Genomic DNA, 18872 nt, shown 5'->3' with positions numbered 1-18872 from the left:
GAAGATGAAGGAAGGGTAGTATTGTGAATTTAATTCTAATGTTTTAGTATAAGGGTAAAATAGTCCTTTCACACCAATGACTAACAACAGACTAACACCATTACTGTAGAGGGGGTCATTTGAGTTTTTTCCAAAACCAAGGGGTGATCTGAATTTCGATTAAAAACTAAGGGACGACGTGTAATTTACCCTTAATTAATTAAGAGGAGGGGAAACTAAAAAAAAGGTTACAACTTCTTAGTTCACCACTTTGATACCAACAAATTGGATCCTTTACAATTATCCCTTATAGTTTTACCTAGCTATTTTAAATGTCATGCTTCCCTTTTAGCATGTAATCATTTTAATTTGCTAGGATAATAGAACAATATATCATACAAATAATTAAAATAGTTGAATAGCACATGCTCGTGGCTACGAAGGTAGATGCCATGGTCTTCATTGACTTGCTTTTTGTTTTAATATCTTCACTCCATCAAGAAATTGCTTGTACCAAAATGCAGAAAGTTTTGGCGTTCTCTTTAATGTATTAAAATCCACATGGTGAAGCCCAAACCGCATAGTATATCCATATAACCATTCAAAATTGTCTAGAAGAGACCATATGAAATAACCTCTCACATCAGCATGCTGCCTGGAAACATACACAAACACACACATATATAAATGGATCGAGCGAGTTTTCCTTAAGCCACGGTGAATGGGACTGCAGAGCTTTTTAGGAGGGTATTTTAAAAAACATACTAAAACCCTAGAGTGGTTTAGTGAACCTTCACCGTGTGATGAAAGAAAACTTTATTCTAAATGCAATTTATAAATTGCAAATCTTGAACCAGCCTGACAACCCATATCTAGTTCTTGTAGGATTACACTGATTCATCTCAGAAAAATTAGGGTTTGAGTCTAGACAGGGTTGGTTCGTCTCAAGGAAAATCAGGAAAATTAGGGTTTTTAGTACCTTCTAACCCAATGTAATTCAACCAAGACAACCGGTAGTTGGATGCAGCCTAGTGAGTCACAGTGGGACTGGACAACCCCTACAGAGTTAACAAGCCCAGGGATTGCTGATCCTAACTCTCATAAGTCAGTAGAAATGGAAGGGGAAGATACCATCTAGCCATGCTTCTCATATGTGTTGGTGTGTGTGTGTAAGGTATACCTATATATGTTTTGATAAAATTATACCTCATGGCTATAGTAATAGAAGCCAGGTAGCAAGTTAGGTACTCTATCCTTGCTGTGTCATTGAGGAAATCCTTCACAGGAACATCTTCATTGCTTGCCTGTGAATATCCTGCATATCATGTATCAGTTCTTGTACATCATCAAACACATCCATACAAATCCATGCACTTTTTGAGGAGATCATTGATAATTGAGCATTCTTTCGGTGTATATATCTTTGAAGTCAATACCATTTTCTGTGATGAACATTGGCGTGTTGTTATATCTTTCTTTGATGTACATAATAATCTTCTCCATGCCGTAAGGAACCACATAATTGTCTGGCATTGCTGTCTGGAAGGGGGAAAGAATAGGTAGGCTCATATCAATAATAACAACAACAATTAAAACTAAAGTAGTCCGATGTGAAGACTTATAGGTACTTAGACGCCCTCTCCTTAACGACTAGTTTTTAAGGATGAGTTGTGCCCATGTTCTAACACATTCCAATAATAACAACAAGAAAATCAAACTTCACACAAAGAAATATATATGTATTTTTACCGGATCTCCAATAGGAATGCCATCTCTTTCCCCTGTGGTTTGCACAAAAGTTTCCCCTTGAGAAGTACTAAAGTTGCATTGAGAAAACATGCAGTCTCGTGCATAGAGAGTTGAATAATGGTTAATTCCGATGAAATCCAATTTGCTTTTTAATTTTTCTTTATCATCTAATGAAAAGGTTGGCAACCTTGAACCCAATATTTGACGCATTTCGGGCGGGTAATCACCATAGACTATCGGATCCAAGAACCTAAACACATCAAATGAATATATTTTAGTGACAAAAAAATGGCATATTGTTTAGATGACAAGCTCATAAGAGCCTGGTTAATAAGAACCCCCTCCCCAAAAAAAAAAATTCAATATTTTTTGGATGAATGAAAATATATTCAACAAAGCTTAGACTTCTTTCCCCTCCTCTCGAAAAAGGTGGGGGGAGAAGAACAAGAAAAAAAAATTATTATAAAAAAAAACATCCACAACAAAATCAACGACCTATCCCTACAGCCCAAACAAGCCAGAAGGGGGAAAAAAAAGAAGATCTAGAATTGATTACCACGGATTGTCAAAAGCAAGAGCCCGTTGAGCAGCTGAACGATCAGTTGGAATATTTCTGAATGGTACATACCATGCTGAGCTCATTACCATTCCAATCATACCACTTTGATTAACCTTGCAAGTAAATAAAAAAAATTGCAAATATTCATTTATTTAGTTTGGTGAAAAACAAATCTTTTAGGAGTACTCATTTCTCTTCACCCATAGTGAAGAAAGAATCTTCTCACCATGGAGACCTAAACCCTTTGATTATCATAGGAAGCGTATTTTCGATCATGTACAATAAGAGGTGGCAATTAATTAATGATGACACATGGGTCACACATCACCCATGGTGAAGAGATTCTATCTCTTCTCCACAGGTGAAAGAAAACTTAATCCAATCTATTATGTAAGAATACAAAGCAAACCTAGTTAACTCTTTTAATTCATGGAAGATTTATTAATATGTAAAGTAGACTAATATATACCTGATAGCTTTTCCTATAGATGGTAGCTGCAGTAGCATGCGATAATATTGCATTGTGTGTAGCAAGGTATGGCTCAATAGCTGAGTCCCCAGATCGACAACCTCCCTCTGGACTAGAACAGTGGTTGGGTGGGTAAGTTCCACTAAGGTAACCTGTTTTCACCATAACATTTGGCTCATTGAATGTGCTCCAGTACTTCACTCTATCACCAAAAGCTTTGAAACACACTTCTGCGAAATATCCATAATCTTCCCTGTAATTTAAACCAATTATAATGGGAATAAAAAACCATTAATATTCATGCCATGATAAGTGGTACCAAATTAATGAATGAAAATAAGTAAAATATAAGGAAGACCTACTGTATTTGTGAATTCAACCATGACCCATATCGATCTTCAAGTTCTTGAGGAATATCATAATGGTTTAGTGTAACAAATGGTTGTATTCCTGGTTCAAGTTCATGTTATTAGTAGAATTAATGTATCCATGATACCCATTTGTTTATGTGTCTATATAGAGATATTCTTGGACAAAAATTGGCTGCTGCCCCAATTGTAGGTGCCGATTTGGAGTCCATAAGGGTATTATGGAAAATATTAAAGCCTAAGAGAGTATTTGTGAACCCAAATGGGATAGGGATTATTCCAAGTTTGCGCCTACCATTGGGGGATTTTTTCCGATATTCTTTGGTCATATTAGTTTCCATTTAACTTTCAAAGAGTTAAACAAGTGGGAAAAAAATTTAAGGTTTAAGTGGTTTCAAAACAATGATTAAAAGTGTAGATATGATCAAATTTGAATGTGTGCACACCTGTTTGTGGAAGTAATTTTTTGAAAGTAAACTTAATAAGAATGAGTTTAATTAACCTTAAACTTAATAACAATGAGTTTAATTAACCTTTGAGCAAGAGTGCATCTATAAGCTTGTTGTAAAATTCAATTCCAATGGAATTAACTTCTCCAAATCTACCTCCTGAAATTGAGAAATATATGATTTTAAGTCTCTATATATATTTAGTAATAGGAATAAAAAAAAAAAAGGAACTACTACAGCATTAATAACTTACTTGGGAGGACTCTGGACCATGAAATGGAGAATCTATAAGAATTTACTCCTAAAGAATGCATCAACTCCAGATCTTCCTATTTGATGATAATTTATATCCAAAAAAAAGAAAAAAAAAAGAAGTGAGACATATTTGAGATGGGAAGGAATCGAAGAAAAACAAATTTTCAGTAATTATCTTGGTTACCATGTATCGATGGTAGTGATCATCTGCAACATCTCCAGTACTTCCATCCATTATTTTTCCTTAAAAATGGAAAAAGATAAACGGTTCTCTATCAGTCAACATCTTTCTTTTCTAATGTAATAAACCAGTTAAAATAATGAAAAATAAAAAAATAAAAAATCACCTGGTAAGCGAGTGAATACATCCCAGTTACTAAGACTTTTGTTACCTGTTAAGTAAGCACCCTCTATCTGGGAAAAGAAGAAGTTAGAAAATATGAGGTCAAGAAAATTTCATTCTTGCCACTGTTTTATGGAAAAAGACAGAAACTATTTTCCAACTCAAAAGTCCTCACATATTTTTTTTGGTCCGTGTGGTCACCCTACAAGTTTTTATAACAAACAGTAAATCCCCAAATTGCAATCACCTGATTTGATTATTAAAAATTTCGAAGAGACACTTCTGAGATGGAATTCCACTAAATGCTGCCATATCTTAGTTTGATATAGAAACTTTATGGGTATTTGGGCATCTTTTTCAACGATTAATAAGGATGACTTCTATTCAAGTCTCTAACAAGTAACATCAGAGCATTGAAAATAAAAAACATTACTCAATGTAAAAGTCAAGACTTCACAGATGCCTTTGGGCATGGCAACTTGATAAATCCCATATACCTTCCAAAGGGTCGAGATTTCCAAGATGGAATCCCACTAATACTACCAAGCTACCTGATGTAGAGACTTGTAGGTATGTGAGCACTTTTTCTTTAACAGTTAATATTTTTAAAGATGAGTTCTACCCAAATCCTTAACAAATGGCATTAGAGACAAGCGTGGCAACTTGATAATCCCTAACTCGATCCTAAGTTTTACATGGCATTAAAATGATAGTGAGAACAAAGCCCTCTTAAGTATAAAGAAAATGATCTGACAAACATATATTCATGTTGATATATATATGTATGAGAACATAGGTTTTGTGAGGACAATGGCAATATTTCATTACCTGATAAGAAGACGTTGAAGTTCCAAAAAGAAAAGAGGGAGGGAATTGGGTGCGATCCAATGAACAGCTAATGACGGATGAGATCAGTTGAAGAAACCCAAGAGACACCACCAAGAAGGTTTTCTGCTTCATCTTCCAATGCTTCTATGTATATGTACGTACCTAAAGGAGTGATGGAGGGTCTTCTTTTTGTGAGAGGCTTTACATTACATACTAGGTCTTATATAGATGACATGACCTACATGCATTGATCTACCCTTCACACCCCCCTAAACTCTGCTAAGTCTCAAGGCGTGGTTGTGAGTTGTGACACCCAAGACAATCATTCAACGTTTAAACCTTGCGAAAAAGGGAAAATACTTGTACATTATCTATTATATAATTCTTTATATTTTTTTCAAATAATAAATAGTGGGACCTACATTGATATTTCATTCATATTCTAATTATGTGAGTCCATGTAGACCTATATGGATGATATCATTTTCCAATTCCTCATTGGTTATATTGTAAAGATTATTTTTCTTATACTACGCTTATAGAAAATCCCCTCTCTGAAAATTAGCATATATTTGTTAGGAAAAAGATTACTTTGATGCTCTTGTATAGATTTTTTTTTTTTTATCTTTCTTATATAATAAAGTGGGACCTACACTGATCTTTCTCTTTTCTGCTCTAATCAAGTGGACTCATATGGATGAAATCATTTTTTAACTCCTCATTGGTTGTAGTGTTTAAATTTTTTCTTACACCGTCGTTGTAGGAAACCCTTTCTCAATTTTTTTTGGGAAAGTTTTCAAACACGGCCGTGTAAGCCCTGTATATGAGAGGGTGGGAGTTCAACTTTTAAGGCATTAATTAATGGATGAGGGTTTATGACTTTTCCAACTCTTTGTGAGAGGGGATACGACCGTGTATGCTTACACGGCCGTGTATGAAAACTTTCCCCATTTTTTTTGTACTAAAATTATTGATTTTAAGTATTGGGTTTCCTTATCCCCTAAACAAGTATTAAATTTTTGCTTTTGTCTACTTCTGTAATAATTCATAAAGTTTAGGTAAAACCCATTTCGAGAACCTTCAGTCTTGGAATATTATAGGCTTAAGGTGGAAAATAATGGCGTTGATGACATCATTACAATTATATTGACTTGAGTTGGGCCCATTTATAAAGCACCTCTTGTGGAGTTGTGGGGCATTAGAACATGCCCGTTGGTTGTTGGACTGTAATGGTCACAAAGATATTGTGGGTGGCCATAAAGTGATTGATCTTTATAAAAAACAAGGCCATAAAGTGATCGATATGAAACATGGACGGCCCACAGTTAGGGAAAATTACACGATTAGTTATTTTTAAGTTTTTATTTATAAAATTGTGCATCCTATGTTTGAGTTAACAAAAATAGATAAAAACAAGTTTAGTTTTACAAAACTAGACAAAACAGTGACTCTCCTTCCTTCTTCGGCAGTTCCCTTCTAAAACAATCTCTTTTTTTTTTCCTCTGTTACTTGGGATAGCAGAGAATGGCGGTGGCAGAGACAAGGGTAGGGTTGCAGGGAATGGAGGATGCCTGGGCAAGAAGGCAATGACAAGGGTAAAAATGTCTAAAAAAGTAAGTGTGGGAGGGAGAGACTATTTTATCCAGTTTTGTAAACCTTAACTTGTTTTTGTCTATTTTGTTAACTCAAACATAGGATGGACAGTTTTGTAAATGAAAACCCAAAAGTAGCTGATCATGTAATTTTCCTATTTTTTTATTTGTACTTTTATTGGTACAAGTCAAGGATTGGAAAGAAACCTTTGGTTTTGAATGGTAGTTATTTTGGCATTTCCCTTAGTAACTGTTATAGTGGTAGAGAATTTGGATACCATATATTCATACTTTATATTTATCATGTTCTCTATCTGTTTTATGTATCTTGATTTTTTTTGTTTGGCGTTAGACGCACATGAATGAATAGCCTTCTTTCTACCAAAAAAAAAAATAGTGGTAGAGAATTTAGATTAGGAAATGGATTTCCTCCAACCGTGGTGAGAGCTGGAAGGTCCAGTTCCACAAAACAATAGCAAAAATAACGGTGGTTTTCGAGTGTTGGACCCTCCAGCTCCTGACACAGCTGGAGGAGAGTCAGATCCGATAGATTACTTTTGGAGATTCGATAGATTATGTTCCATTTATGTTTATGGAGGCAGCTTCTTGTAGATAATGACGTGAAGGATTAGTGACTTCGATACCTCATACCTAGGAAAATAATTCTCTCCAATTCCCTAGGGTAGTTTGGGGTTGAGATACCTTGGCCTTGAGGGTCAGGGTCGGGCGGGGTTTGGGCGAGGCTTCAGGCTGAACCCGACCCTGTCTTCTTCTTCCTATTCTTTCCTTTTCTTTTTTTTTTTTTGGTTCTTCTTCTTCCTTCTTCTCCTTCTTGTTCCTCTTCTTCTTTTTCCCAGCTTGGCCAGCCCATGCATATCCCTTTTCTCCCATGTTCAGGCCCAATCAGGGTCAGCCTGGCCTGATCCTGAGAGCGGGTCAGGTTTGGATTTTTCTGACCCTGAGTTAGGGTCGTGTCAGACCTAGGCCCAACTAAGAGGACTCATGGTTAGACTGGGGTTTTAAAAAGCCCGACCCAACCCAACCTTGTTGCAACCCTAGTTCATGGTAAACAATAATTCTAAATTTTCAAAGGGAAAATATCATCCCCCTCCCCTCTAAGTTTCCATAATATCAATTCAATCTCCAAGTTTTAAAAAATGACTATGCCCACCCCTACTTTTTAAAGATTCTGTCAACCGTACCCTAACTGTTAAAAACCCATTAAATGATGACGTGGCATATTCAATTTAATTAAAACCCAAGATTACCCTTAACCCTCTTCTTCCTCTCGGCTGCTGCTGCTTCTTCTTCTTCTTCTTCCGCCAGAACCACCATCATAGCCACCACTGCCTCCACCAGCACCACCGCCAGAACCACCACCAGAACCACCACCGCCAGCACCACCATCATAACCATCACTGCAGCCACCGATCTTCTTCTTCTCTTCTGCAAAACCCCTCTGCTACTTTCATCATCAAACCCTCAAACCTGCACCAGATGACAATATAATTTACAGTTGAATACAAACCATTGAACGGCCAAAGGTATGCCCTATTATTTAATGCTTCTCCTTCGAATCATATCGCGCAAAACGAAGAGAACTTCATCGTTCAAAATCCAACAAAGTAAACACAGAGCAACAATGAGAGCATGAAAATAAACTTGAAACCGCATCCCGGCCACCAGATATCATTACACTATTACAACAAAATCAGAAACAATACCAGCAGAGCAACAAATTAAACGATTTATAGAATAAAGAAAGGAAACGCAGAAACCTAGAAGTAAAAAAAGAATCCAAATTTAAGACAGTTAAAATAGTCTCAGGTGGCGTTTAGATAGGGCAGGGATTAACTGAAAAAACTGAATCCCAAATAGAAACCCTAGAAAAAGAGAAATATTTCCAATAGCAGATAAAACGTAGATTAGAAATAGATTTTACCTTGGCAAAGATTAACATAGAAGAAAAGGGGCTTCTTAGTGTTGGAGACCTGAATCCGATTCTTCTTGTGCGAATCGGGATGATGCTGATGTTATTCACTCCCTCTGTAATCTCTTCCATTGCGGAGAAAAAAACCCTAACCCTTACGCACTCTCTCTCTCTCTCTCTCTCTCTAAAAACCTGGGGAAGAAAGGATGAAATATGAGAACTAGGAATTATGGAGACCCGCAGAAGGAAGAGTAAATAAGCGGGAAACTCTCTCTCTAGTCTCTCTATCCCTTATGTTTCGTACTCTAACAAGTCCCATGCCCATATCGCGGTGGTGCTGACGGTGGTGCTGCTGGTGGTGGTTCTGGCGGTGGTGCTGGCGGAGGCAGTGGTGGCTATGATGGTGGTTCTGGCAGAAGAAGAAGAAGCGGAGAGGAAGGAAGAGGGTTAAGGGTAATCTTGGGTTTTAGAAAAATTGGACATGCCACGTCATCATTTAATGGGATTTTTTAACGATTAGGGTATGGTTGATAAGATCTTTAAAAAGTAAGGAGGGCATAGTCATTTTTCAGAAATTAGAGATTGGGTTGATATCATGAAAACTTAGAGGGGAGGGAGATGATATTTTCCCATTTTAAAATCAAACCAGACAGGACCAAATATAAGTACGTTTGGTTTTGATTTGATCCTATACAATCCGAATACAGAAAATTCATGACAAATTAGGTTAAAAAACTCAAAATAAAAAATATGGAATCGCTTTGTCACAATCTTGGCTCTAATACCATTTATTAAGGATTTGAGTAAAACTCATCGTTAAAAGCTAGCCATTAAGTAGAGGATGTCCAAGTAATTATAAATCTCCACATCGGGCTTTCGTGTGGAATTCGAACACTTCAGCCGGTACTGACTAAATATGAAATTCTTCTCGAGTCAGATTATCAAATTGGCCGGTTCAACTGGCAATTGGTTCGGTTTACTATGATGGTATCGTCGACAGTAAAATGCATATGCCATGGCTATCCAAACTCCAAAGTAGATTTGTATCAAACTAGAGCTTCGATTAGATTCGTGTGTGATTGTGAATTTCAAACGCATTGCTTGTCTTGTAGGTCTAATCGTTAGTGCGAGGTCGGTCTGACCACAAGCACAAGGATAACGTAGAGACTAATTTGGATTAGGGGTGTCTTTGTCCACGAATGAGGGATGATGGTTTTCCCTTTTCCATGGAAAGAAACCGATTTTAGAAGACAGTAGAATATGGATAAGTAGATAACCATTTTCCTAATCCCTAAATTCTCACCTAATCTCCAAGCATGAACGTTTGAATTTTGTGGTTAACAAACTATGGGGTTATTGATTGTTTGGTTGGGTTGAAAATAACCCTCATTTGCTGACCGTTATAACATAAGTTACTTAATTGTTTATCTTGTAATGTGACATGCGCTTTGAATTGAGGAAAAGGGGTTCGGTTGTCATGTAAGTATTTCACATCAGTCTCTACTGAGGAGCCAGTTCGATCCAAAGGTAGCCCTATCCCTTGGTGGAATGTTGTTTCGTTTAAACATCATATCCCAAGACACAGCTTTATCACGAGGCATGCTTTGATTTGTACTCTGTCCACTCGTGACTTCATGCGGCATAGAAATATTAGTATTCCAAATTGTTGATTATGTTGGAACGTTGTGGAAGACATCGACCACTTATTTTTAGATGCCCTTTCTCCTTGCATACATGGAAATGGGTGCTTCAAAAATGTTAGCCTTCCTTGTTTCCTTTGTCATCCTTAATTTGAAGGAGAATGGAGATAAGATCAAATAGGAATTCAAGAGGAACTCTTTATGTGATCTTGCTGTCAAAATGGTCATTTGTGCTTCTGTGTACCATATTTGGTGGGAAGGAAACAACCATAGGTGGACTTCTACTTATTATAACTACAATTACATTTGGAGCTCTGTTGAGTTTGAGATTAAAACCAAGGTTAACCACTTCCAAGCCTTAGCTTCTGATTATGCTAGAAACCACCACATTTCCTCCTCATGGGGTCTTCAGACTAGGCTTCTTTAAGTAGCCTCTGTTGGTTTTATTATATTTTGTCTTTTTTATTCCTTTGGATGTCTATAATTATTTCTCTCTTCTAATAAAATTGAGGGAGAGGGTTCCCTCTAACGGCCGTGGCAGTTTCAGGCATTGAAAGGGGTAATTATGGAAAACCCTTAAAATAGGGGGTGTTTTGGGGATTTTAAAAGGGATGCTACAATAAAGTGAGTGGGAACATGCAACAGGGGTTGAACACTAGTGTCGTGGGGATCTTTGAATCGTTATCCTCTCCTGTCCGCTGCTCGGACAGGACCGTGCTGTCCCCTCACTTGGGGGCACGAAATGACAACCTAATCCCTTGCCCGAACACACTGCCCGGGCAAGGTTAAGTCATCATTTTGCGCCCCCATGTGAGCGGACAGCACGGTCCTGTCTGGGCAGAGGACAAGAGAGGAAAAAAAATCGGGGATCTTTTCCTTTAAAATTTATTCACCAAAGTCATGGGGATCTCTAATTCCATATGTACTAGGTCCAACCAAGTCGGATCGATTCTATACATAATTCTAAGATTTAAATCTTGGATCTATTGCATTGAAAAATTAATGTTTGAAGTTCTTAGGCCGGGTAGATATGTAGTTATATTTTTTTTTTGGGTATGAGATATGTTGTTATTTAACTTCGCTAAATGAATCGTGTGCAATGTAGATATACTATACTTTTGATTGGGAATGTTCCAATTCATAACAGGTCAGTTCTGATCTGGTTCTTGATTCTGGTCCTAAATTGACACCCTTAGCTGTAGTCCAATTATATATACACTTGGCTGACAATTTTATCAACCAGGCCACGCTTAAAGAATATTAAAATTTTACTTTGACCTGAGATGGGCTTTTTATGAAACTCAGATCGAGCCCAATATGAAAATTTTGGAGCCCATCCCTTGTAGCAAAGTTTGCACCAGAACTAAGGAAAGAATTTGATTATGAAGAAACCTCTAAGAGTGTTTCTGGGATTTTGATTCAATGTATTCACAGCCACCATTGAAAATAAGAAAAAAACATTTTTGACAAAGCTTAAAAAAAGATACTGATATTAGTCCACCAACCAACTCCAGATTTTATTAACTTTCATGTCTAATTCTGTTTAGATGCAATAGGGTATTCATTTAGTTTATCTTCTACTTTCTTTTTCTGGTTTTTTAAAATTCTAGTTTTAGTTTTGTCTCTGTTGTTCTTCATTGCTGGGATTTACTTTTGGGTTTTGATGAATTGGGACCGAGTCAATTCATGTAGAAAATGCATTGAGGCCAAGGTTCTCCTGGTGAATAGTGAAACCAATTAGACTCACAGTTAACTAATTATAAACCAATGGAAGAATATATAGTGGAAGAATTTTAATAAGCCAGTACAAAACTTCAAATTGCTTGATAAGGAGTTCATTGTGTCTCGTCCAAGAGTTAAAAGTGTTTGAAATTTACTCAAACACTACTTGGATTACTAGGAAGACATTGACAGAGCCCATTATGTTAGATAAATTTAAGAACACAGGATCTCCATAGGCCGTTCAAGAACACAAGTAAACAAATAATAAAAGGTAAAGGTAGAATCACTAACCTTGTTTCAAATCCACAATGATGATAATCGCAGCGAAAAATAAAGTCCAAGGTGTTTCCACTCTATTCCCAAATATCACTGGCTTGATGAGAATACCGTATGCAATAGGGATGATGAACTCTGTATATCTTCCTCTCTCTCTAGAATGCGCTCCTTTAATTCAGATTGAGAATAATAATTGTGATGGGCCAGAGGGGGACCTAGCTCTCTTTATATAGTGTTTCATATAGGGTCTCACTCAGCATAGTCCCAATAAGAAACAGTCTGACCCACACTAAGTCAGTCCACATAAAACTCCTAATATAACTTAATGACTCCCTTTATTAGACCAAAAAGAAAGATTTTTTAAAAAAAAAACTTGACCAATTTAACTTAGCATCATTGAATTTAGCATCTTCCACATATCAAGCTCTCAGCCCCGAATTGCACCACATTGCACTTTACTTTTAGGGAATTGGAGAGAATTTTAATCCTTACAACTATGCCTTACAGTTTTACTTAGATATTTAAAATGCCATGCTTCATTTTTACCATGTGGTCATTTTAATTTGCTATTATAATAGAACAATATATCATACAAATAATTAAAAATAGTTAAACAGCACATGCTTGTGGCTACAAAGGTAGATGACTTGCTTTTTGTTTTAATATCTTCACTCCATCAAGAAATTGTTTGTACCAAAATGCAGATAGTTTTGGCGTTCTCTCTAATGTATTATAATCCACATAGTGAAGCCCAAACCGCAAAGTATACCCATATAGCCATTCAAAGTTGTCTAGAAGAGACCATATGAAATAACCTCTCACATCAGCACGATGCCTGCAAATATACACAAGCACATATATATAAATGGACCGAGTTTTCTTTAAGCCACGGTGAACGCATGAGAATCCATTAATCGAGCTTTAAGATATTTCGGGAAGGTATTTTAGGGAACATACTAAAACCTATAGGGATTTGTGAACCCTAGAATGGTGTAGTAAACCTTCACCACGTGGTGACGGAAAACTTTATCCCAAAAGCAATTTATAAAATGCAAATCTTGAACCAACCTGACAACCCATATCCAGTTCTTCTAGGGTTAGACTGATTCGTCTCAGAAAAAATAGGGTTTGAGTTTAGACAGGGTTGGTTCATCTCAAAGAAAATCAGGAAAATTAGGGTTGTTAGTACCTTCTAGCCCAATGTAATTCAACCAACACAGCCCTTAGTGGCTGGGATGCAGCCTAGTGAGTCACAGTGGGACTGGACAACCCTCACAGTGTTAACAAGCTCAGGGGATTGCTGATCCTAACTCTAATAAGTCAATAGAAATGGAAGGGGAAGGTACCATCTAGCAATGCTTCTCATATGTGTTGGTGTGTGTGTTGACTCTGTAAGGTATCAACACAGATCTTCTACGGTGCACTGCCCTGTCCTGCCTGTGCTGCGCAGACACAGGGTCATGCGCAATGACCGCCTTACCCTCGCTCGGGCAGGGGTAAGGCGGTCAATGTGCACCGCCTTGTGTTTGTGCAGCACAGGCAGGACAGGGCAGCGCACCGTAGAAGATCTGTGTCGATAGCTATATATGCTTTGATAAAATTATACCTCATTGCTATAGTAAGAGAAGCCAGGTAGCAAGTTAGGTACTCTATCCTCGCTGTGTCATTGAGCAAATCCTTCATAGGAACATCTTTATTGCTGGCCTGTGAATATCCTGCAAATCATGTATCAGTTCTTGTACATATGCTATATGCATTAGAGCTCCATTTGTGCATTAAAAGGTTTTATTTTGTTACCTTCGACATGAAGCAACTACATGATTAATACACATGTTGTGAATAAAAGTATCTATCTTTGAAGTCAATACCATTTTCTGTGATGAACATTGGAGTGTTGTTGTATCTTTCTTTGAAGTACATAATGATCTTCTCCATGCCGTAAGGAACCACATAAAAGTCTGGCATTGCTGTCTAGAAAAGATTGGGAAAGAATAGGCAGGCTCATATCAATAATATATAATAACAACAATAACATTAATGTAGGGAACTTTCTGTTGGGATTCCACACCAAATGCAAAAGTAATAATCCTATTTCGGATGTGAGTAGTTCCATGTGGAGACTTATAGGTACTGAAATACCCTCTCCTTAACGACTAGTTTTTAAAGATAAATTCTACCCAATTCCTAACACATTCCAATAATATCAACAACAACAAAAAAAAATCAAGACTTCACACAGAAATATGTATATGTATTCATTTTATTTATTTTTACCGGATCTCCGATAGGAATGCCATCTCTTTCCCCTATGGTTTGCACAAAGGAATCCCCTTGAGAAGTACTAAAGTTGCATTGAGAGAACATGCAGTCTCGTGCGTAGAGAGTTGTATAATGGTTAATTCCGATGAAATCCAACTTGCTTTTTAATTTTTCTTTATCATTTAATGAAAAGATTGGCAACCTTGAACCCAATATTTGACGCATTTCAGGCGGGTAATCACCGTAGACTATCGGATCCAAGAACCTAAACACATCAAATGAATATATTTTAGTGAGAAAAAATGGCATATTGTTTAGGTGACAATCTAAGCTCATAAGAGCCTGGTTAATATTTAAGAACCCCCTCCCCCAAAAAAATTCAATCTTTTTTGGATGAATGAAAATATATTGAACAAAGCTCAGACTTCTTCCCCTCCTTTCAACAAAAAAGAAAAACAAACGAAAAGAACAAGAAAAAATAATTTAATAGAAAAAAAATACCACCACAACAAAATCAACGACTTATCCCTACAGTCGAAACAAGCTAGAAGGGGGAAAAAATCTAGAATTGATTACCACGCATTGTCAAAAGCAAGAGCCCGTTGAGCAGCTGAGCGATCTGTTGGAATATTTCTGAATGGTACATACCATGCTGAGCTCATTACCATTCCAATCATACCACTTTGATTAACCTTGCAAGTAAATAAAGAAAAATTGCAAATATTCATTTATTTAATTTGGTGAAAAACAAATCTTTTACAATTACTCATTTCTCTTCACCCATAGTGAACGGAGAATCTTCTCATCATGGAGATCTAAACCCTGCTTTGATTATCATAGGAAGCGTATTTTCCATCATGTACAATAAGAGGTGGCAGTTAATTAATGATGACACACGAGTCACACATCATCCATGGGGAAGAGATTCTCTCTTCTCCACTGGCGAAAGAAATCTTAATCCGATCTATTATGTAAGAATAAAAAGCAAACCTAACTCTTCTATACCTGATAGCTTTTCCTATAGATGGTAGCTGCAGTAGCATGCGATAATATTACATTGTGTGTAGCAAGGTATGGCTCAATAGCTGAGTCCCCAGATCGGCAACCTCCCTCTGGACTAGAACAGTGGTTTGGTGGGTAAGTTCCACAAAGGTAACCATTTTTCACCATAACATTTGGTTCATTGAATGTGCTCCAGTACTTCACTCTATCACCAAAAGCTTTGAAACACACTTCTGCGAAATATCCATAATCTTCCCTGTAATTTAAACAATTATAATGGGCACAAAAACCATCAATGTCCATGCCTTGCTTGAGGATTTTGATCCTCTATGGCCGGGCAGGGGAGCGGCCATTGTATGGTTCACACATAGATAAGGGCGAAATGATCCCCCTACCCACTGCCCAAGCACCCTGCCCGAGTGGGATCCATGCCCTGCCTGTGTGAGGCCAAACAATGGCCGCTCCCCTGCCCGGCCGTAGAGGATCCAAACTGCTTGATAAATGGTACCAAATGAATGAAAAAAAATAAAATATAAGGAAGACCTACTGTATTTGTGAACTCAACCATGACCCATATCGGTCTTCAAGTTCTTGAGGAATATCATAATGGTTCAATGTAACAAATGGTTGTATTCCTGATTAAAGTTCATGTTATTAGTAGAATTAATGTATCCATGAGACCCAATTGTTTATGTGTCTATATAGAGATATTCTTGGACAAAAATTGGCTGCTGTCCCAGGCACCGATTTGGAATCCATAAGGGTATTATGGAAAATACTAAAACCTACGAGGGTATTTGTGAACCCAAAGGGGATTGGAATTATTCCAAGTTTGTGCCTACGATTGAGGGCAGCAGGAGCTCATAGGTTGCAGCCAAATTTCTTTCCGATATTATTCTTTGGTCATATTAGTTTCAATGTAACTTTCAAAGAGCTAAACAAATGGGAAGAAAATTTAGGGTTTAAGTGGTTTCAAAACAATGATTAAAGGTGTAGATATGATAAAATTTGAAGGTGTGCACACCTGTTTGTGGAAGTAAACTTAATAAGAACGAGTTTAATTAACCTTTGAGCAAGAGTGCATCTATCAGCTTGTTGTAAAATTCAATTCCAACGGAATTAACTTCTCCAAATCTACCTTCTGAAATTGAGAAATATATGATTTTAAGTCTCTATATATATTTAGTAATAAGAATTTTTTAAAAAAAAAAACAGGAACTACTATAGCATTAATAACTTACTTGGAAGGATTCTGGACCATGAAATAGAGAATCTATAAGAATTTACTCCTAAGGAATGCATCAACTCCAGATCTTCCTATTTTGTGATAATTCATGTCCCCCAAAAAAAAAAAAAAAAAAAAGTGAGACATATTTGAGATGGGAAGGAATAGAAGGAAAACCTATTTTCAGTAATTATCTTGGTTACCATGTATCGATGGTAGTGATCATCTGCAACATCTCCAGTGCTTCCATCCCTTATTTTTCCTTAAAAATGGAAAAAGATAAACGGTTCTCTATCAGTCAACATCTTTCTTTTCTGATGTAATAATCCAGTTAAAATATTAAAAAGAAGAAGAAGAAGAAAGAATCTCGATCACCTGGTAAGTGAGTGAATACATCCCAGTTGCTAAGACTTTTGTTACCTGCTAAGTAAGCACCCTCTATCTGGGAAAAGAAGAAGTCAGAAACCATGAGGTCAAGAAAATTTTATTCTTGCCACTGTTTTAGAAAAAGACTGCAATTATTTTCCAACACAAAAGTCCACATATTTTATGGTTTATAACAAAATGTAAATCCCCAAATTGAACTCTACTGGTAGTGTTTCTGAAGATTTGTTGGAAATCACAATCACCTTATTTGATTATTAAAGCGGTTGAGACTTCGAGATGGAATCCCATTAAATGCTGTTCTAGCTAGTTAACGATTAATTTTTAAGAATGATTTCTACCCAAATCCATAACAAGTAATATCTGAACGTGACAAAATGGTAATCTCATATTTCTTTCAAAGTTTTAAAACCTCGGCATTAAGATGATAGTAGGAACAAAGCCCTCAGTATATAGAAAATGATCTAACAAGCATACTTGCAGTGGTAAGGTAAAGAAGAAATTAGAACAAAGTTTTCCTCCACCCATAGAGGACTGTTCACCCATCATCATTCTGGGGTTCACAAACCCCTTTAGGGTTTTAGTATGCTCCAAACTACCCTCCCGATATCCATTCCTGTCTTCTCCCATCCTTCAGTGAATAAGATCCCATTCACCATAGGTGGAGAGAAACTCGGTCCAAGAAACTATAAATGTGTGAAAACATATGTTTTGTGAGGAAAATGACAATATTTCAATACCTGATAAGAAGATGTTGCAGTTCCAAAAAGAAAAGAGGGAGGGAATTGGGTGCGATCCAATGAACAGCTAATGACAGATGAGATCAATTGAAGAAACCCAAGAGACACCACCAAGAAGACTTTCTGCTTCATCTTCATCCAATGCTTCTATATGTATGTACCTAAAGGAGTGATGGAGGGTGTGAGAGGCTTTACATTACATAATAGGTCTTATATAGATGAAAGGCCTTTGAAAAACCAAATCTTTCATAGCCTTTGAATGCAAAAGTGACACTTGTTCACACGCAACAATCTCAAATGTAATTAATATGACCTGCATGCATAGGTCTACCCTTCACCCCCCCCCCCTCCTAAACTCTGCTAAGTCTCAAGGCGTGATTGTGACTTGTAACACAAGACAAGCATTTAAAGTTCAAACCTTGTTAAAAAGGGAAAAAGATTGCTACATTATCCATTATATAATCCTTTATATCTTTTTTAAATAATAAAAAATGGAACCTACATTGATTTTTCTCTCATATTCTAACCATGTGAGTCCATGTAGACCTATATGGATGATATCATTTTCCAGTTCTTCATTGGTTGCACTGTAATGATTCTTTCTTATACTACCCTCTTGTAGGAAACCCCCTCTTTCTAGAAAACTAGCATATATTTTTAAGGAAAAAGATTGCTATGATGCCTTAATATAGATTTTTTTTTAATCTTTTTCACATAATAAATAATGGGATCCACACTAATATTTCTCTTTTTTACAAAAAATATATATATATATATATATATAGATCTCTTTCCTGCTCAAACCATGTAGACTCATATGGATGATATCATTTTTTAACTCCTCATTGGTTGTAGTGTGCAGATTCCTTCTTACACACCCCCCTTTAGGAAACCCTTTCTCAAATATTTTTTACTAAAATTGTTGATTTCGTTTTGGGTTTCCTTATCCCCTAAACAATTATAGAATTGTTGCTTTTGTTTACTTTTGTAATAGTTTATAAAGTTTAGGTAAAACCCATTTCGACTTGAGTTGGGCCCATTTATAAAGCACGACTTGTGGGGCAATAGAAGATACCCATTGGTTGTTGGACTGTCATGGTCAC

General features: G+C 36.7%; 1 protein-coding gene across 3 annotated transcripts; it reads right to left on the bottom strand.

Annotated features, from left to right (window-relative positions):
- Positions 1-362: 362 nt before the first annotated feature.
- Positions 363-17946, bottom strand: LOC122669440 (beta-glucosidase 18-like). 3 transcript variants are annotated; one of them, XM_043866202.1, is made up of 14 exons: positions 17770-17946; positions 17021-17087; positions 16849-16907; positions 4176-4242; positions 4013-4071; positions 3827-3902; positions 3658-3732; positions 3119-3206; positions 2757-3009; positions 2285-2400; positions 1729-1978; positions 1416-1518; positions 1186-1294; positions 363-634 (listed from the first exon to the last, which is right to left on the bottom strand). In XM_043866202.1, exons 1-14 carry the CDS (start codon positions 17905-17907, stop codon positions 439-441), a joined length of 1656 nt encoding a protein of 551 aa, XP_043722137.1. In that variant the 5' UTR covers positions 17908-17946; the 3' UTR covers positions 363-438. The 3 variants fall into 3 exon arrangements, with proteins under 3 accessions (XP_043722137.1, XP_043722138.1, XP_043722139.1); XM_043866203.1 differs by lacking the exons at positions 1416-1518; positions 1729-1978; positions 2285-2400; ... (4 more) ...; positions 4013-4071; positions 4176-4242 and adding exons at positions 14028-14130; positions 14434-14683; positions 14995-15110; ... (2 more) ...; positions 16487-16561; positions 16662-16737; XM_043866204.1 differs by lacking the exons at positions 16849-16907; positions 17021-17087; positions 17770-17946 and adding an exon at positions 5000-5188.
- Positions 17947-18872: the final 926 nt, after the last annotated feature.

Source organism: Telopea speciosissima, chromosome 7 (assembly GCF_018873765.1).
Source record: "Telopea speciosissima isolate NSW1024214 ecotype Mountain lineage chromosome 7, Tspe_v1, whole genome shotgun sequence".
NCBI classification, from domain to species: Eukaryota; Viridiplantae; Streptophyta; class Magnoliopsida; order Proteales; family Proteaceae; genus Telopea; species Telopea speciosissima.
This window is presented reverse-complemented; position numbering and strand designations above follow the sequence as displayed.